Source organism: Leucopleurus acutus (genome assembly GCF_964270905.1).
Source record: "Leucopleurus acutus genome assembly, chromosome: 19".
Lineage (NCBI taxonomy): Eukaryota > Metazoa > Chordata > Mammalia > Artiodactyla > Delphinidae > Leucopleurus > Leucopleurus acutus.
In genome coordinates this window covers 16,731,875-16,759,678 of record NC_139161.1, presented here as the reverse complement: position 1 = coordinate 16,759,678, position 27,804 = coordinate 16,731,875, and the positions used below count along the sequence as shown (strand labels likewise).

The 27,804-nt window shown below is 52.5% G+C and overlaps 1 protein-coding gene across 1 annotated transcript; it reads right to left on the bottom strand.

Annotated features, from left to right (window-relative positions):
- Positions 1-59: 59 nt before the first annotated feature.
- WNT9B (Wnt family member 9B) lies at positions 60-20,382 on the bottom strand (the record flags this gene model as incomplete). The annotated part of the gene is made up of 4 exons (XM_082860897.1): positions 20,297-20,382; positions 3,180-3,436; positions 1,411-1,676; positions 60-533 (listed from the first exon to the last, which is right to left on the bottom strand). Exons 1-4 carry the CDS (start codon positions 20,374-20,376, stop codon positions 60-62), a joined length of 1,077 nt encoding a protein of 358 aa, XP_082717023.1. The 5' UTR covers positions 20,377-20,382.
- Positions 20,383-27,804: the final 7,422 nt, after the last annotated feature.

The following is a 27,804-nucleotide window of genomic DNA, read 5'->3' as shown; positions in this document are numbered from 1 at the left end:
GGTGGCCCGGTGCCATGCGAGGTCCTGGCAGAGTCCAGCTGCCACACTGGGCAGGGGGCCTAATGCTTACAGGTGTACACAAGCTCCTCCTGCACGCACTGCTGGCACTCCACGTAGCAACACCACTGCACCTGGCAGTGGCAGGAGAAGGCCACCAGGCGGCTCTGGGTGTCATAGCCCCGCCCGCAGCATAGGCTGCTGCAGCTGGCCTCCCGGGAGCACACCCTGCCCGCTGTGCCGGGCGAGTACTTGCTGGGCCGGCAGAAGCTGGGTGAGTCCTCCATGTAGACCAGGTCCCCGGGCCGTGGGGCCGGGCCCCTGGTGGAGCTGCCTGCTCTGGCTGGTGCCCACAGCTCCAGGCGGCCCAAGGCCTCATTGGTGGCGCTGGACACCTTGACGGCTGAGTCGTGGCGCAGCTTTAACACCTGGCCTGTCTCGCGGAACGGGGAGAGCTGCTTCCAGCAGGTGCGCACGGCGCAGGAGCCCGACACGCCGTGGCACTTACACGTGGTCCTGAGGCCACTCTTCACGGCCTGCGAGGAGAGGCGGAAGGGAGGCGTGGTCAGAGACCCGGGCCCACAGACCCCAGAGCACCAACCCGGGCTGGGAAGCAACAGGAGGATGGGAAAGAGACAGGGGAAGGTCCCCATGGGGGGCGCAGATAAGACTCTAGCTGGCCCACGTGGCACCTTAGTGAAAACTAGCTCTAGGCGCCCCTTCCTCTGGGCAGAGATGGTCCTCACATCTTGGTGAGAGCAGTGTGGGCCGGATGTTAGCCCCAGCTCCTCCCCTGGCCCAAAGTCCTTGTGGAGCAGACAGCTTGCACAACTGAACACAGCAGCCCTGGTTTACACAAACTCAGTGATAAGGAAACAGAACACAGAACTCAATTTCTTAAAGAAATGGAGGCCTAGCCTCTCCCAGCTTTCTGGTCCGAGTAGACCTAGATACTTTTTACCGTCCCGCCCTCCCACTACTGTGTGACCTCAGCCAAGTTCCTTCCCCTCTCTGGGCCTCCTCTGTCTTCCCATCTGTAAAATGGAGAAGGGACAGGGGTTGTACCAGGTCAGTTTTCAAACTACCTTGGCTTCTAGGACCTCCAGGAAGGCCAGTGCTTGGAATGGAGACCCTTCTCCAAACACGTTTCTGCCTCACCAAGGCCCCATCCTGAGCCAAGCTCCCACCTGCTGCCCAGCCGACAGTGATGCCCAGGATCCTTCGCTACTTCCTGGTACCTGGTAATGGTCCAGAATGGATGCCCAAGGAATGTTGGTTGCAAGGATGAGGTTCATCCTGGGCCAGCTCTGTGCATGTGCTGGGGGCAGGGCGGATAATGGCCTCCTAGAGACCTCGCTCCCCAGCCCTGCACTCTGGCTGGGAAGGGCTTGAGTCACCCGGGAACGTGCTCACCTTGATGCCCACGTGGGTGTTGTGGGCGTCTACCCGTGCCCGCAGGTCTTTGCTTCCTCTCTTGGGCCCCAGGAAGTTGTTCAGGAATTTGGTGCTGTACTTGAGGTTGTCGCCGCACACGCCCCACTGCCAGGCCTGCCGGCTCTCCAGGCCCGGAGAGTCATCACAGGTGCAACGCTCCATGCGCCCGGCGCTGCAGGCCCGGGCCAGAGTGTGCGTGAGGGCGGCCGAGGACACCGCGTACAGGAAGGCCGTCTCCTTGAAACCTGGGCCGGGCCCCGGGAGGATCGGGAGGGAGGAGGAGAGTGGGCTCAGGGGCTGTCTGCTGCCCTCTGAGGATACAGTGGGTGGTGGGGCCACTGTGGCGAGCAGGATGAAGGGCCTGTGAACCTGAGGGCACAGCTCAGGGCAGCCTCCCTGTCACCTGCCCTTTAAACTCAGCATGCAAGTTGCTGTTTAAATGGAACTTCCAATTCCCAAGGGAGTGTGTGCCCAGGTTCTAAGGGCAGCAGGACAGGGGCTTCTCCTTCTACTAAACAGGTGAGAACACAGATGCAGAGAGAAGTGACACGGGCATCTGGCGAGTGGCGAAGAGGGTTAAACCATTGATCTTGACCCCAAGCTGATGTGTGAGCAAGTTGGACCACCCCGTTTCTGAGCCCCTGATCCCCTGAAATATGCTTCCTGTGCTTCCTGATGCCTCCCAGTGTGACCCTCTGCTACCTACTGGGGAGTAGACCCAATGACTGAGTGACCTCGGGTCTCCCACCTGACTGGTCCCAAACCAACCGTCCACCCACTTCCAGGACAATCACAGCGCTTGCACTACGGGGTGCAGCCCAGAGCTGGCCTCCCCTGTGAGCTCGCTACCTTCCACCTGCTCTCTGATATACCTGGGGTGCTTGTGACGCTGAGGTGGGGGGGGGCATCAGCTCTGCCCAGACGCTCCCAGCCACGGGGAACAGTTGCCTGAAAGGGGCTGGGCTGCTCTGATGCACCATCGCTCCCTTTTTTGTCAAAAGCGCATTGATGCTTGGTGATAGTCACAGGATGACCTTTCCCCCCACTTGGGCTGAATGCTTTCTGAGGGAAGATGGGGTCTTGCTCGGCTCCGTATCTCCAGCATCCAGCACAGCGCCTGGCTCACTGAGAGCCTCACCAGATGCTTAGTGAAATGATGGCCAAGTGGAGACATGGGGCGGGCAGGGAGGGAGGGAGGGAGCGTGGGCATGGAAGGGAGGGAGGGAAGCATGGACTGATGCTTATGATCAACAAAGAAGCAGGTGAGTCAATGAACAAATGAAGTCTGTTGTTGGCCTGTGTCATGTCACTTGGCCAGCTACTAACTGCCATCCCTCCTTATCTGCTCTCATACCTTTGTGAGTGTGAGTGTGTGTGAGTGTGTGTGTGTATGGAGGCTGAGGGAAGGGACTGGGGGACCGCCCATCTCATCTGTGGGCTCTTCCAGGAATGGGTTGTGCTCCTCCTCTCCTCTCTTGTGTCCTCCTTGCTGCCCTGCCCCCGCCAAACAGGGAAAAGCTAGGCCTCATTAGCTCCAGGACCCTTCTTACTCAGGACTGCGCTGGGCTCGTAAGGGCAACGTGGTCTTGGGAATGTTGGAGTGGGAAAGGCAGCCTCCTCCTCACCAACCCTCCTCCCTCCCAGCCCTCCTCCCTCCCAGCCCTCCTCCCCCCAGCCCTCCTCCCCCCAACCCTCCTCCCCCCAGCCCTCCTCCCCCCAGCCCTCCTCCTCCCAGCCCGCCTCCCTACCTCTCTTGAGCAGCCCCGTCCTCCCCTCTAGGCTGCAGTTCCAGCGCTCATGCCGGAACTGGAACTGGCACTCGAGCAGGCTGAGGTGTGCGGCATCCTGCAGGGTCTCAGCCAGGCCTGGCTCCCGCCGGCAGAGCTGCTTCTGCCGGCGGGACAGCTTCAAGAGGTCACACTGCTTCAGGTGGGCCCCACCCTGTGCTGGGGCAGGGGCGGTGCCCAGACCCGGGAAGGGTGTCAGGACCTCCCGCCCGGTTAGGCTAGAGGGGGCAAGAGAGAAGGGAGACCAGTGACCCTTGGGTCGTGACAGGGGAGGAGGAAGGACAACAATCCCTAAGAATGTGGGGCAGGTGAGTGGAAGGGCCTTCCTGGGGGCTGCACTGTTCGCCCTTCTAGGAGGGAGGCTGGCCCCATGGGGTCACGCCCCCACTTTACAGAGCAGGAAACCAAGATGCTTATAACAAGAGCTAGTGCAAGATCTCAAACCCAAGTCTTCCAGAAGCCAAAGTCTCTGCTCTTCTTACCCACCTTATTCCCCAAACTTGCCCAATCAGAAAAATCATCTGAGGTGCTTATTAAAAATACAGATGCCCAGGATCTATACTTAGCAATTCTGCTTCTCTTGGTCTGGAATAGGACCTGGGAATCTGTATATTTTCCACATTCCCTGGGCAGCTTTGGGGATCAGGGCAGTTTGGGAAACATTGCACATAGCATTGGCTGCTGCCTGGCTTGTATGTTCCTAAGAGGGGCAGGCAGAGGGATGTCGACAGTAAGAAGACGTCCAGCCAATTTCCCTGGTATTCCTCTCTCCCTTACATTAGGTTGTTGCCCAAGTAATGCCATGCCAACCTAACTTGTTTCCATAATCCCCAGAGAGATCTTTAACCATCTGGCCACTCCATGCCTGTTACAAAAAGATACTTAGGGAATACCTGAATGGATGGAAAGGTGGAAGGATGGAGAGATGAAGGGAGGAAGGAAGGATGGGTGGATGGACTGACAGGTGGATGAAGATGAAGGAAGTATATTTTCATCAGGCCACCAGCTCCAGACTCTTTGCTCTACTATATCTGAAGTCCACGGATGCTGACGTCAGGCTGCCACGTTCCAGTGGCCCGTCACTTCCTAGCTGTGTAACCTAGAAGCACTGATTTTCTCCTCTGGAAAATGGAGAGTGTGATCCTCGCTACCTCCTGGGGCTGCTGGGAGGATTATTTGAAAAGTTACTAACCACAGGGCCTGGGACTTGCTGTTTCACTTTCCTGCTAGCTGGAGTTTCTCAAAACTCTTTCCTCTTGCAAGATGTTTTACTCTCTAACCTGGGCAGAGTCTTCCCTTTGTACAGATAAGGAAACAAAGGTTTTACAAAGAGGCAGTGACTAACTTGAGTCTTACAGCAGATCAGCAGCAAGGTGGGGACTACAGTGATTTTTTTTTTTTTTTTTTGGCTGTGCCCCGCGGCATCGTAGTTCCCCCACCATGGATCGAACCCATGCCCTCTGGACTACAAATAGAGCTCACCCTCCCTCCGCCCAGAAGCGGTCCATGGGATGTTTCTCCCAGTTCAAAATATATGCTGTCCTGTACCCTGGTGGCCCTCGGAGTGGGTGAAATATACATCATTCCGGCACCCAGGCTGGAGGAAGCAGCCCCTTTCTGGAATTTGCTGGCCTTGTGGCCGCGGTAAAAGATCAAAGGTGGAACCAGGCGGTGGCTCTTAAAGCTCCTGCTTGGGTGGGGCCCTTGTCACTTGTGTGGCCAGGTCTGGGCTGCACCCCATAGTGCTCAAGGGCCCCCAGCCAAGGCAAGCCCTGTGGCCCAGCCCTGAGTGGCCAGAGAGGCGCACATCCCACAGGGCCAAGGGCGCGGCTCTCCCGTTTGGAGCCACCTGCCCCAGCCAGGACATCTGGCTGGATGCCACACCTTCCCCGTCCACCCCAGGGAGGGTGTGGGTCCTGGCCGGGTCCCAGCTGCCCCCAGAAAGTGCCCGTAGATCCCAAATCCATCAGGTGCAGCCAACCCAGTCTGGAGCAAATCTCGGAAACCCCCGAGCAGAGACAGATGCTATCGGGCTCCTCCTGGCCCAGCCTGGCCCTGGGCTCCCCTCCCAGACAGGGTGAGGGCAGGGACCCGTTAATCATTAATCTGGGGGCAAATGGGTAAATTTCCAGTCCACCAGGTCTACACCCAAACCCCTCCCTGCAGTCTGGCAGGAAACCCTTAGAGCTTGACCCTTGGCAGGTCCAGAGCAGAACCCAATGTCAACTCCAGCCCAGGAGACCCCACCCTGACTGACTTCCGGTGTGGAGGGCAGCTTGGGGGCTGCAGGAGCAAAGGGTACAGCAGCCAGCTAGCCCCTCAAATGTCTTCCTCCCCACACCAGGGACTGGTGCGAGGGGCAACTTCTGTTCATGCAGTTCTTGTGTTTCCCTTGTAGTAGTGATGAACAGATGAGAGAATGAGCAGGGAATGATGGGAATTTTGGCCAACAGGACAGCAGATCCTTCAAGGATCAAATTCCATTATAAGAACAATAGCTATTATTTTTATATCATTATAGCTATATTATATAATATATAATGTATAATTTATATTCTATTATATAATATTATCTACCACGGGGTTTTTTTTGGCCATGCCATGTGGCTTGTGGGGTCTTAATCCCCTGACCAGGGATTGAACCCAGGCCCAACAGTGAAAGTGCCAAGTCTTAACCACTGGACCATCAGGGAATTCCCTTATCTACCACATTCTGAGTGCTTATTACTAAGCCCTTTAAATTACTCTTTCAGACACCTGTTGGGTTGGCTGCCTACCTGTTCCTTCTATCTACATGGTTACCCTGTCGGCCATTTTATACCATATGATCTTGCTGCTCTGGCCTGCTGATTGGACCACTGAGGATCACATGACCCAGGCTGGGCCAATCAGTTCTTTCTCTGGGAATTTGGAATTTGACTTAAGAGAGCATACAGTTGCTTTCTCTCTTTCTTTGACTTAAGACAGCATACAGTTGTTTTCTTTTTCTTTGGGCTTGTAACTCAAGAGATAGAAAGCTGGTCAAAAGAGTGAACCAAACCCATAGAGAGGAACAGAGGTGAAAATGGGAGGGAGAATTTGGGGAGTTTTTCAGCCCCTGGCCCCAGAGTCTCCCTGTGGTCATCTCTGTTCTTACTTGAGACACTCCTATCTGTAGAACAATGTCAAGGCTGAGAGTCAGTTCGTCTAATTAAGGGTGCCGTCCCTGATCACCACCTTCTGACAGCTGTGGAGTACCAGCACACCCTACGCTGCACTTGTGAGCCAGGCTCGGCAAACACATTTTCCTCCCATCAACAGGCCACTGTTTTTTTAATTTCATGTAATAGGCCCTGTGATTGATGGCCCCAGGAGTCCAGTATAAAGTCGGTTAATTTTATTAGCAGTAATGACACTTAGTAGCGATTAATGGTCAGGAAAGGCAGCCAACCGCACAGGAGCTTCAGGCCATGCTGGGCCCTGGTCTGCCCAGGGCTGCTCTCCAAAAAGGCCCCCTCACACTGCCTCAGGGGCCCCCATAGGACCTAGGAAGACAACTGAGAGACATACCAGGACCCAGTTTCCCTTTCATTTGTTTTCTATGTTGCACTTTGGGACCATTTTTTCTTTGAAGAAATAGTGGCAGGACATCAAACTTAGAAAATACCTCAACTGATTTCCTTAAACAGTGCTAGTAAATGCTCTGACACATGCCCTGGGGATGCCATGGCATCTGTTAGAGACGGCTTCTTCTTGGACCTCAGAAGAATTCTGGGTGTTACAGGTTCCAATCGGTTCCGGAGTCCGTGGGCATGATCCGTTCCCATTGAAGAAATCATTCTATCTGGCACTCCAAGCCGAGAACCCCACCCACCAAGCCCTTCTGCAAAAACCTCTACATGTTAGTTGCATCTTGAGGGTAAGATGTACAACCAGAGAAGATCGAGTGAGCTTTGTTGAGCCTAAGGAGTCCAGACAAAATCTGGGGTTTTAATGAAGACACCTCCCCATGGTCAGGTGGGACGCTATCCGTCAAGCAAGCGAGCGCTGTTCTGGACTGAAGAGCAGGGGACAAATAACCTGTAAACTTGCTGATTACCCTTCTGGGCTGAGGGATAAGAGCACCCTCAGGCTCCTGCTTGACTCAAGTGCCCCTGAGACACCTGGGACCAACCCTTCCCCATCAGTTGCACCTGCTTTGGCCCAGCTGGTCTGTCTCCCCCATTCCTGTTTCCTGTCGGGCTCTCTCAGGTTGACTTCCAGCCTCTTTTGTCCCATTAGGAAAGCAACCACCCCACGTGACCGGCTCCGTTCGCATCCCTTCTTTGCCCCCAGCCTGTGCCCCTCTGTCCTTTGCACCCTCAGCCCATGGCCCTTGGTGGTCAGGTCGATAAGACTGGAAGCCCCCACCCTCACACAATGAGATGCCTTTGGCTTTGACCCCAGAGCCTCCCCAGCCACTTCCCAGGCTACCACATCTCCCTCCAAAGTGGGAAAAGTCAAGGGTGCCCCTCCGGACTTCATCTCACATCCCGCGCCCCGAGACCCCCTCTGTCCATGCCTGGTCTTTCCCGCCCATGCCTTCTTTCACCCTGCGCAAGGCTCACACCATCCAGTGTTGGCTAAAGCTGCCCCATCTGGGATGACCTTGAAGGAAGCAAAAGTAGGTTCTCCCAGGCTTTGGGGAAGCCTCCCAGGAGACTGCTTTGGTCTATGGTCAACAGGACACCAGGGACCAGCGAACCCCTGAGCAGAACTAGAGTTCACCCTGGAATGATCACCCAGCACTTGCTAGAGTGTGGGGACCTCAGGCCCCCAAGGCTGTTCTGGCCTGGGTAGTCTGGTCCCAGGTCTGCCCTCACTCACTGGTGACCCCAGGGATGTCCACTCACCCCCTGAGCTCACTCTATCTAACAAATACACCTTGACTAGTGGGAGAGCATGACTGGAGCCTCAGTTCAAATCCCACCTCCGCCTCTTACTAGCTGTTCTACCTTGGGCAAGGCACTTCACCTCTCTGTGCCTGATCTGTGAAATGCAGATAATCACAGGACCTATTTCACATGCTTATGTGAGGATTAAATGAATTAACATCTGTAGAGCTCTTAGAACTGTATCTGGCACACGGTAAGCTCCAGGTAAGTGTCATTCTTAAGCATCTACTACGTGCCAGGTGCTGTGCTGGGTGCTGGGGCACACACTCATAACCTCAAGGAGCTCACAGTCTGGAGGGAACTTGGCTGGATTCAGAGCACTGCAAACTCTCCCCAGACCCCAAGGGGCAGGGAAGGAGAAGGCTCTGAACAAGCCCAAGTCCCAGAGGAACAATAGCTGCTCAGGGACCTGGATCAGATCTCCTAACACCATCTGGGTAAGACCCTGACCTCAGCCAGTCCCCTCCTGCCTGTAGTGGGAGGCCCGGGGTGGAGAGGTGGCTGAAGGAAGCTCTTGGGAGCTCTCTGGAGAAGGCTCGGCAGGTGTAGAGCACTTCCCATCACCTGGGGGTGCCCAGGCTCTGTTCTACCACCCCCACCCCCATCCCTGTTTCTGCTCGAGAGGGTCTGATGGTTCCAGAGGCGACCGCCCCTGGGATGTGGGTGGGTGAGCAGGTGGGTGGCACAGGACAAAACTGGCGGTTCCCAGGACACCAGGTAATGCCAGCCTGTCTGGACACTTAGCTGGAGGGACCAGGAGCTGTTCCTGGCACCAGGGCTGGTGCCAACTGCAGGCAGCTACCTGGGAACCAGGAAAGCCTTGCCCTGCCTGGAGCATTGGCCTTGGCCCCGCAAAACCCTATTAGATGCTCCGATAGCAGGCTTCCTCCGCTGCAGGGCCATTTGCATGGTAAGTGCACCTTTTGTGCTTTCATCTCAAATATCTCAGCCCACCTCTCCCGCCCTCACTAAATCCCCCTACACACACACACACACATACACACACACACACACACACACACACACACACTCACACTGACACTTATACTCCCCACCCCCACCTGCCCTCTCCAGCCCCCACCTCTTCCCAGCAGGGGAGAGTTAGTGAGGACAGTGTCTGGCCCAGGAAAAGAGGGCACATGGCTCCGGGCAGTCCTTCTTCAGACAGGGGGCCCCCTCCACACCCCTGGCTCCTCTCCCCTCCTCCCGTCATCTGAGGGGCCCCGAGGTTTACTCTGCTGAGAAGCACATCCCTCTCCCCATCCTTCAGACTCCTCTCTCCTTGACAAGACTCACTGTCACCTCATACGTCCTCCATGAGGATGTCCTTACTGAGCAGCCTTAATGGCAAATTTGGCAGGTACCGTTTCCCACTTTTCCTCCAACTCCCCCTCCCCCATCCCTTCACTCACTCTTTTATTTAAATATCAGTATTGAGCATCAGCTTCAGGCCACAGAAGACCAAAACAAACCAGACTGCTCACTACATCCCTGTCTGGGTCTCAGCCTTCCTTTCCTCCCCACCTCTTAGCCTCAGAACCCACCTTGAGGACTGAATCAGCACACCTCCCCGCCCCCCACCAGCCCACCCCTGGCTCAGAGAGAAAAGAGACTGGCCCAGCTGTGGGCTTTATCTCTCCCAGAACAGCTCCACTTCCTGTTTTGCAGCCGCCCACTGGGCTGCCTGCTGAGGATGGCATCGTGGAGACGGGTGCTCAGGAGCTAAGTGGGCAGCAAGCAGGCCGCCCAACAGGCTTGCTTTGCATCTCAACAATCTCGGGTATTTAGAGCCTGGCTGGTGCAACATCTGTGGAGGAAATGCTTCCCCCTTCCTCCTCCTGTCTTCCTGCCACTCCGCTCAGGCTCAGGCTGAAGCTGAGGAGGGGAAGTCTTTGTCCCTGGCATGGATGGATCAGGTGGCACAGTGACCATGGAGGGTACCAAAGTCACTCCTGTGCAAAGGAAGCCCTCCCCTTCACAAGTCTGGGATGATAAGCATCTCCCCCACTTCCCCGGCTGGGTCCAAATGTACACCACTTGAATCATGATATTCTAGGGCTGGGGAAACCCTTCAGGATCACCCAGTCCAGATGTTTTGCCCTGATGGCTTCTGGGAGGTACCCCAGAGGCTTCTGCAGTGCAGGCAGGAAGGCAAGAGGTTTGCCAAGTATGCAAGTCTCTGCTTTGATCTGTCTGGTGCCCTGGAAGTTCATGTAAGATTCTTGTCCAAGATGATCCACTGAGTTAGTGGCAGGGCTGGGGCTGCACCCCCGGTCTCCCGATTGCTTCCATCAAGATTGGCGGTCTCTGCTTTCAGTTTTAATGTAACACTTCAGGGAAGCAAAAGCAGCCTTCACCATGGTAAATGTCTACGGTGATCGGAACGCAAGGCTGGTAGGATTGAAGGGAAGGAAGGCTGGTCAGGACTCCTCTGGCCCCCTGAGCAGCTGAGAGGAGAGAGGACCCTGGTCTAAAACTCAGTTTCTTTTCAGCCAAGAGTCAGAAATAAAGCTTGGAGCAGTGGGCTGCCAATTCATATTGAAGTGTGAGAGTCTGATATCATAATGCCAGTACCTGAGAACATACTTTGCTAGACAGAGGAAGCTCAAAGGAGAGAGTGTGGGATCATGAAGAGAAGAGAGAAAGGGGAAGTCTGGGGTGAGGAAAGGAAGGGGAGGAGAGGAGGGGGGCTGGAAGCCTTAAGATAAGCTTCCCCAGCTTCTTGGGTTCACAGGCCCAGCCCTGACCCAGGGGAGGAGTCGTTTAGGGGACACAGCATGGGGACGGCAGGGAAAGGCAAGTAGTCGCTGAGGCTGTATCATCTTGGGGCAGCCAACACCCACACCCAGCTCTGCCCCGACCATGGGATCCTGGCTCATGGGCTGGCCAACTTTGGCCAAGTTTTTTTTTTTTTTTTTTTTTAGCGGTACGCGGGCCTCTCACTGTTGTGGCCTCTCCCATTGCGGAGCACAGGGTCTGGACGCGCAGGGCTCACGGGCCCAGCCGCTCCGCGGCATGTGGGATCTTCCCAGACCGGGGCACGAACCCGTGTCCCCTGCATCGGCAGGCAGACTCTCAACCACTGTGCCACCAGGGAAGCCCTGGCCAAGTTTTTTTAACCATGGTAAGTTGACCAACTAACCAGCTTGGCAGTCTCTTGGGTGGTCACCCTTATCCCTGTGGACAGGCAGGCTCAGGCTGGGCTGTGGGCCCTGGGAGGGCCTGGCTCCTGGTGAATGCCTTGTGTGTGATCACCCTGTGATCTGGACAATTCCACTGTTTACATATGCTCTCGGAGGAGATGTCCCATGCTGCAGATTCCATTTGTCCTCCTGCAGGTCCCAGGGATGGCTCATGCCCCTCCACACCCCTCCCCTCAGCCCTAAGGATAGCAGGAACCTCCAGCCTGGTCAAGGAGCCACTCTCTGAGTATGCCTAGTGAGGGCCCGAGTGGTCAGGACAGCCCCAGGGTATAGATGGAGTTATAAATGGCTTCCCTGAGAATACAGCAGGGTCCTCCAGAGCAGGACCAGGACAACTTCCCACCTTGGAATCTCCTGGATGCAGAGCCAACCAGGGTTGTAGCAAAGGGCCCCTCCCCTCATGCCAGGCCATGCTCTTCCTTGTCTTCCTGCCATGGCTAACTCAGTCCAACCTCCATGCCTTTCTTCATGCTGTAATTGCTACCTGGGTTGCCTTTCCCAGTCTAAAAGCCCTCGTGGATCCCCTGGACTCTTATAACCACAGCCTTTTTCAACACTTGACTCAAAAATGCAGGGAATGGGAAAGGTGATCCTGAGGCCCTATTCAGCTCTAGTAGCCTAAGATGCTTGTCTGCCTCTTCCAGGAAGTCCTCCTTACTTGCCAGCCCCATCCCACTCTAACCATCCAACTTCTTTGTCTTCTCCCAGTTTTTCAGATGTAGTACCATTAGCTCTGCATGGCTCACTTATTTTCTTCCTCCTCAGGGCTGTATAGGCAGTCTCTCCAAATAGGCCGTAACCCCCTTGGCAGAGGTCCTGGTTTCTCATCCCCTGAGGCACCCCCATCCCCAACCCAGGCACCTGCTGACTGCATACATCCCTCAGGTGTTAACTGCCAGGCAGAGTATAGCTCCAGGCTCTCCCTCAGTCCCCTCCACTCCCAGGTCCAAACCACTGGCCTCCCTGCCGTCTCACTCCCAGGCTGCAGGGGTTACCTAATACCCCCCAACCTCACCACCAAACCTTCCCAAGCTCAAGCCTCGAAGGCTCTGGAAGGGCGTGGCTCTGGAAAGGCGTGACTCTGGAAGGGCGTGGCTCTGGAGGGGTGTGGCTCTGGAGGGTGTGGCTCTGGAGGGGACGTGGCTCTGGAGGGGTGTGGCTCTGGAGGGGTGTGGTTCTGGAGGAGCTTCCCTGTGGCCATGCCTGCCCCAGCCCTCAAACTGGGATCTGGACCGACCCAGATCTCAGGGCAGTCTGGCCTCGGTCAGTCAGACCCTGACTCCTCTGACCAGCTTAGCCCCTATGGGGACAGGGAGAGCCAGGCTGCTTCCCTCTGAACCCCAGTTTCTGGGGATAAGCTGTGCTTGGGCAGCCAGAGTCTCCCTCTGATACACAGTAAGAACTCGGTCCAGGTCTTTCTTTAAATCTCAATGTACCCAACCTCTCGTGATGACACGTGACAGGTTCACAAAATTTTATCCAAGATTCTGGACTCCAGAAATCTCCGACAACTACAATTTTGGGGTACAGCTGTGGCGAACTTGTATGGCAGCAAGACTTGACCTGAACCAAAGTGAGAATATTTATGGTCTATATTTATCCCAACGTGTAGATGTTTTTCCTGCAAAAATAATCGTGTCCGATTACTGGGGGCTGCCCTATACCTTGCTAGGGATATGATGTTATACGTGGTATGCGTATTGTATTATCTTGCTAAAATTTGAAAACTCCTGAAATCTGAAACACATCTGGCCTCAAAGGGATTGTCACTATGGGGAAAGCAGACCTTCTCTGCTCTTGCCCTAAAACTAGTCTCTTTGGAATTTCCAAGACAGACTGAACATGGTGGTTTGATTTTCTCTTGAATCTTTGAGACTCTTCGAGACTCTTCACCCTCTCTCTTCAGTCTCTCCAGTGAGAGGGTCTGGGCCTGAGGTGTCTGCCCCACCCCCAGCTCATCTCTGCTGCCCCCAGGATTCCCATGGAAGGCCAGGTGTGGTTGACTTCCAGAGTCTGATGGGGGCTAGTGCCTGCTCTCTGCTTTGCTTCCCATTCCTATGCTGACAGAGGCCAGGTCGTGGCCAAGCAGCATGTGCCTGAGAGGGCCATGCAGAAAGAGCAAACATGATGGGGCAGAGAGGGAGGTTCTGGGGGCGAGGAAGGGTCAGCAAAAGGGAGAGGGGACTGCCCACCCTGACACTCACTGTGGACCAGGAAGCAATGCTAGGGACCGTGGGTGGAGTCAACCAACAACAGGGCCCCAAGACTTCCGCTTAAAGGGCTCTATGCACGAATCGGAGATGTGAGCACATAAAAAATTAGGTAACAAACCAAGAGTTGAAGACATGCAGTGCGAGAGATACCTACGACGTACGCCACGGGAGAGATGTAGGCTACGGGGTGGAGGGCTCAGAGGGTCAGAGCTGCCCAGGGGAAGGCAGGCCTCAGCTGGTAGTCAACAGGCACAGGAGGCAGTGTTGAAGAGGTTGGCTCCGGGTTCTGACAGACTAGAATTCAAATCTAGGTGCTGCCCGCCACTGGCTCTGTGACTGTGGGCAAGGCACTTGGCCTCTCTGAGCTTCCCCCCACACCCCCACTCACCTGTAAATGAGGATAATTCCACCAGCATTTACCTCCTGGGATGTCACAATGGTTAAATGAGATTATGCACATAAAGGGCTGCGTATAGGAAGGATTCAAATTATATAACGACTGGATAAAGATGAAGAGAGGAAGGAACAGATGTCAAAAAGATACTCCTTAACCTGGGATGCTCTAAGACGGGCCACTAGATTTCCTGGACTCCATACATGTGGAGAGCATTTCAGCACTTTTATATACATAAAACCCTCATAACGACCCTACAAGGTAAGGACAAGCCCATTTTATAGATGGGAAAACTGAGGTCAGAGCAGTTAACTGACTTGCTCTGGGTCACAACTAGTAAGTGGTTGGCTGGAGGATTTGAACTCGATCTGTGTGATTACAAGTCCAGCACTCCTTACACTATAGCAGGGCATTAGGCTGGCTCCCATCCTGCTCAGGCTGATGCCAGGGTGAGGGTCTCCCTCACAGCACCTGGCCCACCTCCTCCTGAGCCCAACTTCTACCTGAGCACACAAGCCTAAAGGCACCAGGACCTCTCTTCCTTAGGAGATTCCAGCCCAGGTGTCCCCCAGACCCCTTGCTTCTCTCTCTCCTGTTTCCTCCCCACTCAGCCTCAGAAACTCCACCACCGTCCACTGAGGAGGCTGGTTTGACCCCAGCTCTAGAGCCCAGCTCCTCATGGGTTACAGCTGAGCCCAGAGACAAGCTAGCCTAAATTCCTTCCCCCAATACAATGATTCTTATCAGTGATGTTTGGCTTTCAATCTACCACCCCAAAGCAGTAAAATTTCTTTTACCCTTTCTTCCCTCCAACCGTGTTTTTCTCAGGACGCAGTCAATTCCTAAAACTGTTTTTAGAAAAACATCCAAATACATAAAACACTTAGGAATAATTTTTTAAATGTTTGCAAGACCTATACACTGAAAATTACAAAACACTGCTGAAAGAAATCTTAAAAGCCCCCAAAAGAGAGATATGGGCAGTTTATAAACCTGAAGACTCAATATTGTTAGAATACCAATCATCTATAAGTTGATTTATAGATGCAATGCGATCCCAGTCAAAATCCCAGCAGTCCTTCCTGCAGATATTGACAAGTTGATACTAAAATTTATGTGGAAATACAAAGGATCTAGAGTAGCCAAAACAATTTTGAAAAAGGACAGAACTTATAGTACTTGGTTTCAAGACTTACCATACAGCTACAGTAATCAAGACTGTGGCATTGGCCTAAAGATACACTTATGGAATAGAATAGAGAGTCCAGAAATAAGCCCTCATATATTGGGTCAATTAATTTGCAACAAAGATGACGATGAAAAAAGGATCATCTTTTTGACAAATGGTGCTGGAACAAGTGGATATCTACATGGAAAACAATAAACTCCAACATTTACCTCACACCATCCACAAATATTAACCCCAAAAGAATCATAGATCCGAGTGTAAAAGCTAAAACTATGAAGTTTCTAGAAGAAAACATAGGAGGAAATCTTTGCAGCCTCTAATAGGCAGAGATTTCTTGGATGAGACACACAAAAAGCACAAACCATACAAGAAAAAGTTCAAAAGTTGTACTTCATCACAATTAAAATCTTCTGTTCTTCATAAGATAACAATAAGAAAATGAAAAGGCAAGCTACAGACAGGGAAAAAATATTGCCAATGCCTTCTGACAAAGAACTTATATCTAAAACATGTAAAGAACTCTTACAACTCAATAAGACAAATAACCCAATGAAAAAGACATTCAAATGACCATATGATCCAAATATCCAGTCCTAGATATATATTCAAGAGAAATAAAAACATATGCCCACAAAAAGGGATGTACATGAATGTTCACAGCAGCTTTATTTGGAATAGCTCCAAACTGGAAACGATCCAAATGTCCATCAACTGGTGAATGAATAAACAAATTGCAGTACATCCATACAGTGGAATACTACTCAGCAGGAAAAAAGGAATGTGCTACCGATACATGCAACAACATGGATGAATCTCAAAAAATTATTTTGAGCAAAAGAATTCATACACAAAAGGCTATATACCATATGATTCCATTTATATGAAACTCTACAATGGGCAAAACTAAAGTGACAGAAAGTGGGGAAGTGGTGACGGGGGCGGCTGGTGGGAGAGTGTTGACTGCAAAGGAGCACAAGGGATCCTTTGGGATGATGGCACTGTTCCATATAGCAATTGTGGTGGTGGTTACACAGGGTATACATTTGTTAAAACCCAAACCGGGGGGGCTTCCCTGGTGGCGCAGTGGTTGAGAGTCCACCTGCCGATGCAGGGGACATGGGTTCGTGCCCCGGTCTGGGAGGATCCCACGTGCCGTGGAGCAGCTGGGCCCGTGAGCCATGGCCGCTGAGCCTGCGCGTCCAGAGCCTGTGCTCCGCAACAGGAGAGGCCGCAACAGTGAGAGCCGCGTGTACCGCAAAAAAAAACCCAAAAAATCCCAAACCGTGCACTTAGAATACATGCATTTTATTGCATGTAATGTTGATTTGGAAAAAAAAATTAAGGTTGTGTTTTGCTTCTTCACAATGATGACACTTCCACAACCCAAGAAGATGGTTAGAACCCTAGCAACCACCAAGAGTGAGCCTGTACTGAGCACTTAGTATGTGCCAGGCACCCTACCAGGCCCTTTCATTCGTTGTCTGAATTAAGCCTCACACCAGCCTTTAGGATGGGTATTATCATCACCCAAAGCTCAGACAGGTTAAGACATGTGCCTGGAGTCACACAGCTAGCAAGAGGCAAAACCAGGATTCAAACTAAGTTCTAGATGACTCAAAAGCCTGTGCTTTCATAAACGGATCTGTACCATCCCTAGATAGGAAAGAAACCCAAACAGGGCAGAGGTCACACATTTAAAAAGCACCACCAAAGTCAACTAAGATTTTAAAAGCTGCATCCGCAGGAACTATTTCTAGATACAAAATTCACTGAGATGACTTTTGACAAGGCCTAACATATACCCAGCTCATCACATAATACAGTGAGTGTTCATTTATAAAACACCACAGAACTTAAGATTTGCAGAATTCCCAAGCCATTTGAGCCAAGACATGAGCTCGTGAGTAATCCTAGACTTCCAAGCCAGGACCAGCTGGTTAGGGAACATTAGGACCTCCAGATGCTAAAGACCTTGAAGGCAAGTGACTCGATCGTGGACAACACTGAGAGTGGTCCAGAGCCAGGACAAACCTGGTCCACCTTCCATCCCACTGTCATCGTGCCATCCTCTGGGAGCCCACCTGATACCCGAGCAGGGCTCAGTGCATCCTATCTCACTGCTGAGGACAGAGGAGAATGCTGTGACCTCACCCATCCCACTACAGCCAAGAATCTGACAGATTTAACCAAGTAGGGGAGGGGGCAACCCTCTACCTCCTCACCCTCTGCAGCTCCTTTGCAGCTGCAGCTCTCCTGGGTGACCACACAGTATTAGCTCTAGTGGCTAATACTCTCTGTGGAACAAAGAGTCCAGATTGGCGGCAGGACCTGGTTTCTATCCTGCCTCTCCCACTAGCTTGCTGTGCGACATAGCGTGAGTCACTGAAACTTTCTCACCCTCAGTTTCCTTTTGGGAACTATTTACACCCATCCTGTACACCTCAAGAATGGGTCTGAGGATCAGATGGCAGAGGGGCTGAACAAGAAAATTATCTGTAAACTGCAATACTAGTTACGTTATTATCGGCATCACCAGAATTAGGTGCTAGGCTCAAGCAAAAGCACCAGAAGCAGTTGCTGGCTCACTGATTTGGGGATGATGGTTCCTTCATCTGCAAAATAGGAATAATAATACATGACCTGCTTGAAGCAGGGAGTTAGACCAGAGAAACTTTGGGGGTCACTTCCAACTCTAAAGCCTGACTCTATGATCTTAAAAACCCCAAGAAGATTGGCCTCACCTGCTCTCCTGATGTCTGAATTTTCTTTTATCAGGATGCCAAAACACTTGATCTTATAATCAGAAATGAGACTTCAGATGCAAATGACCTAGAGGGGGGAGAAGCACATTGCCTCACATTCTCACTGCAGTGTTATAGATTCCTTCCAGAGAGCGAATTCGGATAGTACGATGGAAAACCTGGCCTAACTGAGTCATGAAAGGGCTTCCTCAGTGAGAATTCGGGCTGCATCCTGTCTGTTCTCTGAGACCAAACACAGAGCAGCACAAAACCCCAGTTTTAGCTTATTCTCTGAACATGTTTCCTCCTCCCCAGACTGGGGTGGTGGTGGCTTGAGTGTATTTTGCCAGCTCTGTCCAGGGGGGCTCACGACTTGGAAGAGGTTCCCTCTCAGCCCCAACCCATGCCTGATCCACCATCTCCCTTTTCATTTCCAAGACTGCCCCCTTGCTCACGGCCCTCAAATTCCAAACCTGTGCACTGCCACAAACTCCTTTCCCTTCCAACCACACCAGCCTGGGTGGTTCCAGCTTCCTGGAGCCCCTCTCCTCCCATCTCATCTGGCCCTTGCCCCATCCTCAACCTCCAAACCCAAGCAAACACAAGGATTGTGAAAATGAGCTGATATCCAAGAGGATGCAGGCACCATTTGTCCACACCCCTCTCCTGCCCCCACTCTCCATTCCAGCTCAGAAACCCCTGCTGGGGCTGGAATATCAAGACACTGTATCTCCTTAATAATTAGTAACATTAGTTGAGCATTTACTATGTGCCAGACCCTGTTCTAAGTGCTTTACATGTACTAACTCACATGATCCTCATATGAAATAAGCACTATTATTCTCATTTTAAGGATAAGAAACTGAGGTACAGAAAGGTTAAGTGACTTGGCCAAGAGCACACAGCTAGCAAGCAGATGGATTGGGGATTGAGCCCAGAGTCTGTGCCCTATAACCATTTTATCCTGTCTGCTGAGGCAGGAGCAGTGCCTTTTCAAGACTGAAATCATTGGGAAACGAACATGAATGCACAGTGCTCTTGAAGTGGATAGAGAGGCTCAGTCATATCAAGTTTAGCTCCTTCTCTGTACAAAAGGGAACAATGAGGCCAGAGACTAAGCGATCTTCCCAAGTCACCAGCAAGCTGAGCCCTGAGCTAGGGTCTGGGCTGATGCCACCCGCTATATATTTCAGGAGCGGCCACTGCCCACAGCCAAGGCATGTTTTAACCAGGGGTCATGACCTGGAAATTAGCCCACAGCCCTTATTCCAGCCTGTGCAGGACCTCTCAGACCCTCTCAGACCCTTATTCGCCCCCTCCCTGCCAGGTCCTTAAGAGCAGTCTCTGGCAGGTCACTTGCTTGGTGGTTTATGTTTTTTGGTTTTTGTTTGTTTGTTTTTGCCTTTGCTGGGGTCAGACTGTAAACCTCATCTTGATTTGGGGTGAGGATCACAAAAAGTGCCATGATTTAAAGTAAGAGACTGTATATATTTAGAACAGGCTTTGGGTGGAGGTCAGGAAAGTCCCTTCACACCCACGACCCCATCTCCCACCCCAAGTCCCTGCAATTCAGGGTCAGAGAAGGAGGGACAATTGCCCTGTAACTTGCTCTCCAAACACTGCCCACTCCCACTCATTCTCTCCCCAGTTGTCACCCCCAACTCTGACCCTCCTTTTCCAATCATGTATACCGCCTCCCCTCTTACTCTCTTCGTCATTCTCCTGAGAAGTCACCCGACGCCAGGTCTGAGATTTGGTTGGGTTTCCCCCACAGACGGTTCCCTCCCGCTCTCCAGCTGACACTCCCCACGGTCCGCAGGTTCCCCCATCCCTCTTGGATCAGCGCGATCCCCTCCCCCAGCCTCGGTAAAAACCCACCCCACCCATCCAGCCAGCCCTCCGGGTCTCCGCTCTGCGGGGCGAAGGCAGAGGGTCGGGAGGGAGCCCCAGGCAAGGACGGGTGGCTGGACAGACCCCAGGATGGGGGCGGACAGGGCACCGAGTGAGGATCCGAGAGGGCATCCGAGCGCGGGAGGGACGCCTTGGACAGGCAGGGACAGGGAGCCCCGGGGAGGACGGGGACAAGGTGCGAAACGCCTGCAGAGTCCGGGAGCTTGGGTGGGGGTCTGAGACCCGGCCGAGTGGGCGGGATGAGGTCTCGGACAGGACGGGGTGAGAAGAGCAGCGGTGAAGGGGACCAGAGCTCGGACGCTAGAAGGTGGGATCCGGGTCGGAGTCGGGGAAGCCAGAGAAGGAGTTCTGGGCGCGAACTCCGACCCCGAGATGGGGCTGGGTATCACCGGGGCTAAGGTCTGAGTTCGAGATCCCGCCGGGGCCGGGGCCAGGGCCAGCGGAAGGGAAAAGTTGGCCTTGCTGCAGCGGGAGGAGGGGAAGGCAGGCGGGCCGGGGCGCGGCGGGCACTGACCCGAAGTAGGCGGCGGCGGCGGCGGCGGGCAGCGCCAGCAGGCAGAGCGCGGCCAGGGCCAGCGCGGGCGGGGGGCGCATGATGCCGGCGGCGCGGCGCCCTGTCGCATCTCCTCGCGCCGCTCCGCGCTAGCAGCGCCGCCACCAGCCGCCCGCGGGGCTTTAAACCCCGGAGGGGCGGAGCGGGCGGGCGGACAGGAGCGGCGCTGGCTGCGCACCCCCGCAGGCGGCGAGCCCCCCGCCTCATTGGCCCCGCCGGCTTGCCCCGCCCCGTCGCGGGTGGGGCCACCGCCCCGGGTCCGCCCCCGCCCCGCCCCCAGCTCCCGCGCCCACCCTCCCCAGGTGAGAGCTCACCTGACGCGGTGCGGGCCTGGAGACGCGGCGGCTGAACGTGAAGGTCCCGCGCCTGGAGAGGCGAAGATGGGGGTACGAGCCGGGGACCAGGGAGTTTTTGCCCCTCCGGGCGGGGTGGAGGCACACGCAGGATACCTTCCCCCAAAGAACAAGGGGGCGTAGAAGGAGGGAGGCGCCTGGAGTCTGAGCAGTGTCTCGTCCGCTCTCTAGACGGGCCGCTGCGGGTCCCTCTGCCCAGGCTCCACGACTCCGAAGGCAGGGCCGGCTGTGGATGCAGAGCCGCTCTTCCAGAGCAGGAGAAATGCACGTCTAACGGCAAAGGGAGTCCTGGTTGGGGCGGGGGGGTCCCTTGGTCAGAGCGGAGTGGGGAAAAGGGAGCCCAGTTTCTAAACAGGAGACTGTCAGGGAGGACGTCTCAGTGAGCATTTGCTGATGTTCATGGAACAAAAGTGCAGATCCTCTGGTCAGTGGGGGCAGGCAGAGCCAGGATGGGGGTGGGAGAGGAACCTGCTTTCTTCCAAAGAATGTAGACGCCAGAACTTCTGTCAGACAGGGTGGAGATGTCCAGTGTTGGGCCATAAAGCTCTGTCTTGCTTATTCTTTTTTAAAGTTTAACCCCAATTCCTGCAGCGAAGGTGCAGTGATCAAGGCAGTGTGTGGCACCCATCTAGGAGGGAGGCATAGAACAAATGGCCCAAGCAAGATTTAATATGTTTTTGAGAGTCTTGAACACTGGGTCAAATCAAGCAAAACAAAATAGAACTTGCACTGAATGTCAAGATCTGCATGTAAAGTTTCCAAAAAATCAACCATGCATGCAGAACATCAGGTGACAGTGACCTTGGCTTTGTGAACACAAAGGCGCTGGGAGACTGGTGGGAAGACGGGAGCTGCAATATTAACAGAGGAAGCCCCCAGCCATAGTGAGCCTCTCTGGGCTCAGTTCCCCTGTCCAATGAGGGGAGTGATTAGCTGATGAATGATCTTTAACAACTCTGACAGCGATATCGCATCTCATGGTTCTGTTTATTGAGGCACACGGTCCAGTGTAGTGGCCAGAGACATGAATTCAAATCATGTAAATTATGAACCTCAGATATGAAATGGGGATGACGATAAATATCTCACAGGATTTTTGTGCAAATAAGAGTGATGCCATGGGAGTTCCCTGGAGGTCCAGTGGTTAGGACTCCATGCTTTCACTGCCAAGGGCGCAGGTTCAATCCCTGGTCGGGGAACTAAAATCCTGCAAGCAGCGTGGTACGGCCAAAAAAGAAAAAAAAAGAGTGATGCCAAATGCCTAGCAGGTGCTGGCACTCAATATCAGGGGTTGTTATAACTGCAGGTATGACCAGTGGTGTGCTGCATTGCGGGGTGGGTGGGAGTCTGATTTATATCATTTGCAGATTCCCGTGCTGCAAATATTGCCACCGTGGCTGATTTCAAGCTACCAATGTGGCATCATCCTTGATCTAAGGAGTTAGGAAGAGATTTGCACAGGTGGCTCCACAAGCCAGTCCAAACCAGCTCCAGCACACAACTAGTAAGACCTTGAACCAGGCTCAATGAGGCTCAGAGGAGGGGAGGCCAAGCTGGACCAGTGTGAGTCAGAGAGGAAAAAGAGCCCCCACCAGGCGCCAGCCACCCCAATGGGCACCTGAGTTCGGGCAGGTGAGGAGGGAGCTGCCCCAGCTGCCCCTCGTCTCCTCATGCCCATGGGCACCCACCATACACACAAGTACACACAAGCATGCACATGCCTGGAGGGGGGGGCGAGGAGGGGGAGGCACATTCTCCCAAAGTGACACATTTTCAACGTTTCATAAAAGTTACATGTTGACATCTGACAGTTAAAGCTGTGATGCAGGGAAATTGGAGAAAACACCAAAGATTCACCGGGGACATTAGTGGTTGGATGGTGAGATACACATGGAAATATCCAGAAGGAAGTTCTTTTAAAAACATTTTATTTTAAGTATAGTTGATTTACAATGTTGTGTTAATTTCTACTGTACAGCAAAGTGATTCAGTTATACGTATATATACATTCTTTTGCATATTCTTTTCCATTATGGTTTATCACAAGATATTGAAATAGTTCCCCATGCTATACAATAGGACCTTATTGTTTATCCATTCTATATGTAATAGTCTGCATCTGCTCATCCCAAACTCAGAAGGAAGTTCTTGAGCCTCCACCAGCCAATGGTGTGAACCCCACCCTTGGGTCCAGCATGTCTCACTGAAGCCTCAAGCCTCCTGAGAGGTTAGGGCAATCATTATTCCCATTGCACAGATGAGTTAAGTGAAGCTCAGGAAGATTAAGTATCTGGTGCTTGTGACCCAGCTGCAAGTAGTGGAAGCAAGAGTTAAGCCCAGCCCCAGTGGGTCGGTCACACTGCTTGTCACTCATGATTGGCCACGGCTGGCTGAGGGCCACCCAGGCATAGCCTGACTCACAGTGGCCTTTGCATAATTCTTCCTTACAGAGCATCATGTACCTCCTAAGTGCCAATCATCATTAAGGGGCTCTAGTCTGGAGGAGGAGATGATGGTGAAAACAGATTATCTCCACAGTTGTGATATTGTGGGACCCCTGAGGAAAGACACAAGGATCAGCCCTCAGGACTTACAGCCTGGGCCATAATGATTTGTTCCTCACACCTCCCGCTCTGCCCCGTGAGCTCCTCAATGGGGGGTGGGGGGGAGGGGGGGAGGGTGAGTTTTACTTCTTTCTGTATCTCCAGGGCCTGACACAGGGCCTAGCCCTTAGTAGGTACTCAGGTAATGTGTGTTGTCGTCAGCTTGTAACTTAGGTCTAAGGCCTTTTTATGGGGCTGCAGAGATAGAAAGTGTTATTCTGACACAATGCATGCTCACAGAAACACCCCCTCCCATGCCCAGACACATGCTCCATCACATATACACACACACACACACACACACACACCCCTTGACACTCTACAACACAAGTCCAGGCATTCAGTGACACACAGACTCCCCCATACCTCCCCCGTGGCTGTCTAAATTCCTAGGCAGACCCACAGCTGCTCCCGGACCTACACGTTCACACAGGTATGCAAGAGAAGCATTCTTAGACATCCACATGCAGCTACCTGTCTCCAAGAACCAGCCCAAGGCAGCCACGGCTTGGGGATGGAGTTCTCCTGGCCCCCTGCGCGCGCAAGCGCACATACACACACACCATGGAGGTCACAAATGAGTGATCTGAAAGGCTTGTGTAGGCTGTATCAAATCCAGCTCCAGGTCTCTTCATCCTCCCCGCAAACCTGCCCCCAGACCAGGCCACCCTGCCTGAAGCAAACCCCCAGGAGCCATTCATCCTTGTCTGGCCCCAGGTCCCCCAGAGCTCCAAAGTCAGGCCCAGGCCCCAGGCAGAGCCCGGCACTCACACAATCCTCTGTGCTCACCACCAGGCTGTGAGCAAGTGGAAATGAGGGATTCCAGGCTGGCTATCTCTCTCTAATCACCCTCAGGGCTGCACCGGAAATGGACTCGACCCAACAGGAAGTGGGGCAAGTGATACCCAGTGGCTCGGAGGGAAGGTACCAGTGCCCAAGCCAAGCCCGAGGCATGGCTGCTCAGGGGAGCTGGTGCTGGGGAGGACCGAACCGGACAGGTGTGGGTGCGCTCACTTGTCCCTCTGCCTGGGCTCCCCCACTCCCTGCAACCTAGCTTCCTGTGCTATGGCCTCATTGTAACCAGTTCTGTTCTGACCACTCCCATCCGTCCTACCCCAGCACATTTGAACTGGCCTTAACTCTCACTCTCTCTCTGATTTGGTTCCAGGGGACCATGAGGTATCACATGGGGCATCACTGTCCCCCCTTTACAGATAGGACACTGGAGTTCAGAAAGGTAAGTAACTTCCTCAGCATTATGGAACTGATTGGCACTTGGTGGCTGGGTACTTGATCTTTCCAGAACATCAGACTGAAATAGGACTGAAACTAAGTGGGGAAAGTGGGCCACAGAATTCCACACGTGGGAGACACAACTATGCGTGAAAACAGCCAAAAAGATGGGAGAGAAGGATACGAAGATATTACTTTTTTGTGGGTGCCTTGGAGGTTGCGAGTGTGTGTTAAAAATGTTTTTATCCTCTTTGTATTTCCCAATTTTCTATCGCAAGCATATTTAACATTTATAATGAAATTTTTTTTTCTTAAATGTGGGAGGGAACAAAGACACAAGAATAAATCTCTAATGGTAGAACTTTTTTTTTTTCCCCATTTTTTGGCCACACCATGAGGCATGTGGGATCTTAGCTCCCCAACCAGGGATCGAACCCGGGCCCCCTGCATTGGAAGCGCAGAGTCTCAACCACTGGACTGCCAGGGAAGTCCCTCTAATGGTAGAACTTTAAGCATTGGCAGGAAAAATATTTGGGAGGGGAACCGGGAAGGTATTCCTGGACATTCTCCTATGGCATCCATCTACCTATTCTTCTATAGGAAGGGCTCCTGTCCTCTCTTGGGGAGCTTGTGCTATAGCTGGCAGGGCACACCTCACCCATGGCAATTCCAATTCGAGCCCTTCTTACCTCTGTTCCTTCCTCCCTTCCTAGCCTTCTTTGCTCCTGAACTATGCTCTGAGTGGAGGTTGTGTTGTATGGAAGGTGGTATGACGCTTCCTTGCACCTCCGCCCCTGCTTCAGGCCCTTCTCCAGCCTTGATGCAACCGCATCTTTTTTTTTGGCCACACCGTACAGCATGCAGGGTTTTAGTTCCCCGACCAAGGATAGAACCCGTGCCCCCTGCATTGGGAGCATGGAGTCTTAACCACTGGACCACCAGGGAAGTCCCATAACAGCATCTTTGAGCTTGACCGAGGAAGACTGAATGCGGAGGTAGGTAGAGAAATGGCTATCTGGATGGACAACCCCAATTTCAAACAGCCTGCTCCATTGTCCCCAAAAGTGAACTCAGAACCGTCAGGTGACATATATGCCTGTGCTTTGCCTGGGTACTGGGCTCACCATGAATATACATACCCACCCCCTGGGTTCCCACTTCCAGAAGCATTAGAACACAGTGAGATGACCGGGCAAGCAGCACCGAGCAGCATGCTTTCTGCCTTCGACTATTGAGAATCCACTCCAGAGCTATCCCATGGCAAAGCGCTAATGAAAGACTCTACTTTTGGGTGTTTTATAACAGAAAGGTGTTCCGGACAAGCCACGGCTACTAACACGGCTCAAAAGAAAGAAAACAAGGAAGGAAGGAAGGGTATGAGGAGGGCAAGAAAAACAACTTTCTTAGGAAATAGAGATGAGAAATCATCCAGAATTTACTGTCAATAATATTCTAAAGATCCGACTCTGAACAGAGGCACACTTCACGTATTCTTTTTGTATAGTATGTTTTCATCTGAGTAACTTCTTGCTTCTGAAAGGGAAGGGTGAGAGGAAAGCGTTCCCATCTTGTTCAGAATGTTCAGCTGGTGCCTGGAGGAATGCAATCCGTTGCATTAGTTCTAGAAGGTGTCCATCACAGACCACCTTCTCCAGGTCACATTTGCACAACCACAGGTACACATGAGTTTGCAGGAAGTGCTCACTAACAAAGTCTTACTAGTAGACAGTTGGACCACAGCATGTTTTCCTAAACTCAATGTGTGCGTTCAATGGCCCAGCCAGAGGTCTTCCTTGAAACTGGGGAGAGGCTCAAATCTTAATTTATCTCTGGGAAACAGTAAGCTCAGGCTTAACTCCTCACACACAAGTGCACACACACACACACACACACACACAGAGTGACTAACTCCATTTTACTACAAAATTTCCTTTTCATAGAAAGTATGATTATATACTAGTCAATTTAACAAACTTTGACCGTCTGATGTTAAGACCTGGGAGTAAGAGATGATGAACCAGGTCCTGTCCTTGAGGAGCACAGAGTTTTTTGGGAAAGACATGTCCATAAGTACATATAGCATTTTGACATTTCTATATCAGTATAAGCCGTTATTGAGTACTTACTACGTGCCAAGCATTGTTATAAATCCTATAGGAATATTAACTCATTTTATCCTCAGAACATTTTACAGATGAAGAAACTGAGGCACAGGGAGGTTAAGTAACTGCCCAGCTAGTAAGCTTGGGATTAGAAACCAGGGAGCCGGTATGTGTTTCACCACCGAATTGCAGCAAAGAGAAGGAACTGCCAAATGAGATGGGAACCAGGCAAGAGGACGAGCCATTCATTGTTCCAGGGAAGGTATGCCTGGGACAATACTGAGATGTAGTGATATTTGAGCAGGATCTTGCAGAGTGACTTTTTTTCAGTCCATGTTTCTTCACTTTGCCAAATGGTACAATCCATCCTAATTTGCCACATAAATGTTTGAGAAGGAATCAAGTTTTACCACTGGTTGTCATTATAATTCTAAGAGATGATCCTGTGGAGAATCCCTTTGCTATTCTGAGTTCGCCTTTGGAGTGAGAAGTAGATTGAAAGGGTGTTGGGGACTTTAGAATAGGAAGTAGGAAATGCCTTTGAGACTAGCTGAACGTTGTCCCTCTGTGTTATTGACTCTGGAATCTCATTTTTAGCCCCCAGCTCCAATGTCAAAGTGTCCCCCGGTCTCTCCTTCTCTGGATTTTGCACCCAGGTTGTGCCTACATGTCTCCTCATGACCAGGCATTATGTCCACTATGACCTGGGTGTAATACAACGAGTCTCCAATAGGGGTCGCTGACCACAACGGGATGGACACCTGCAGTTGAGCGGAGAGAACCCTGGGTCCTAACTTAACTTTGTCCTGTGACCTCGGTTTCCTCATCCATCAAATGGATATAACGCTCCCTGTCTGTCTCCCTCACACAACAGTGGTGAGAAATGTGAGGATGAACGTGGACACCTTCCAGTGTCATTCAGAAGAGGCAGCTCCTGTCTGACTTTCTCACAGCTCCGGTCTAGATGATTTCAAAAACCCAGTCATTCCGCAACTATTTGTTCAGCATTACTCATTGTGCCAGTGCCATACAGAATCCAGAAGTCATTTCTACCTTTGCATAAAAGGACTTCGAGGGCTTCCCTGGTGGCGCAGTGGTTGAGAGTCCGCCTGCCGATGCCAGGGGACACGGGTTCGTGCCCCGGTCTTGGAGGATCCCACATGCCGCGGAGCGGCCGG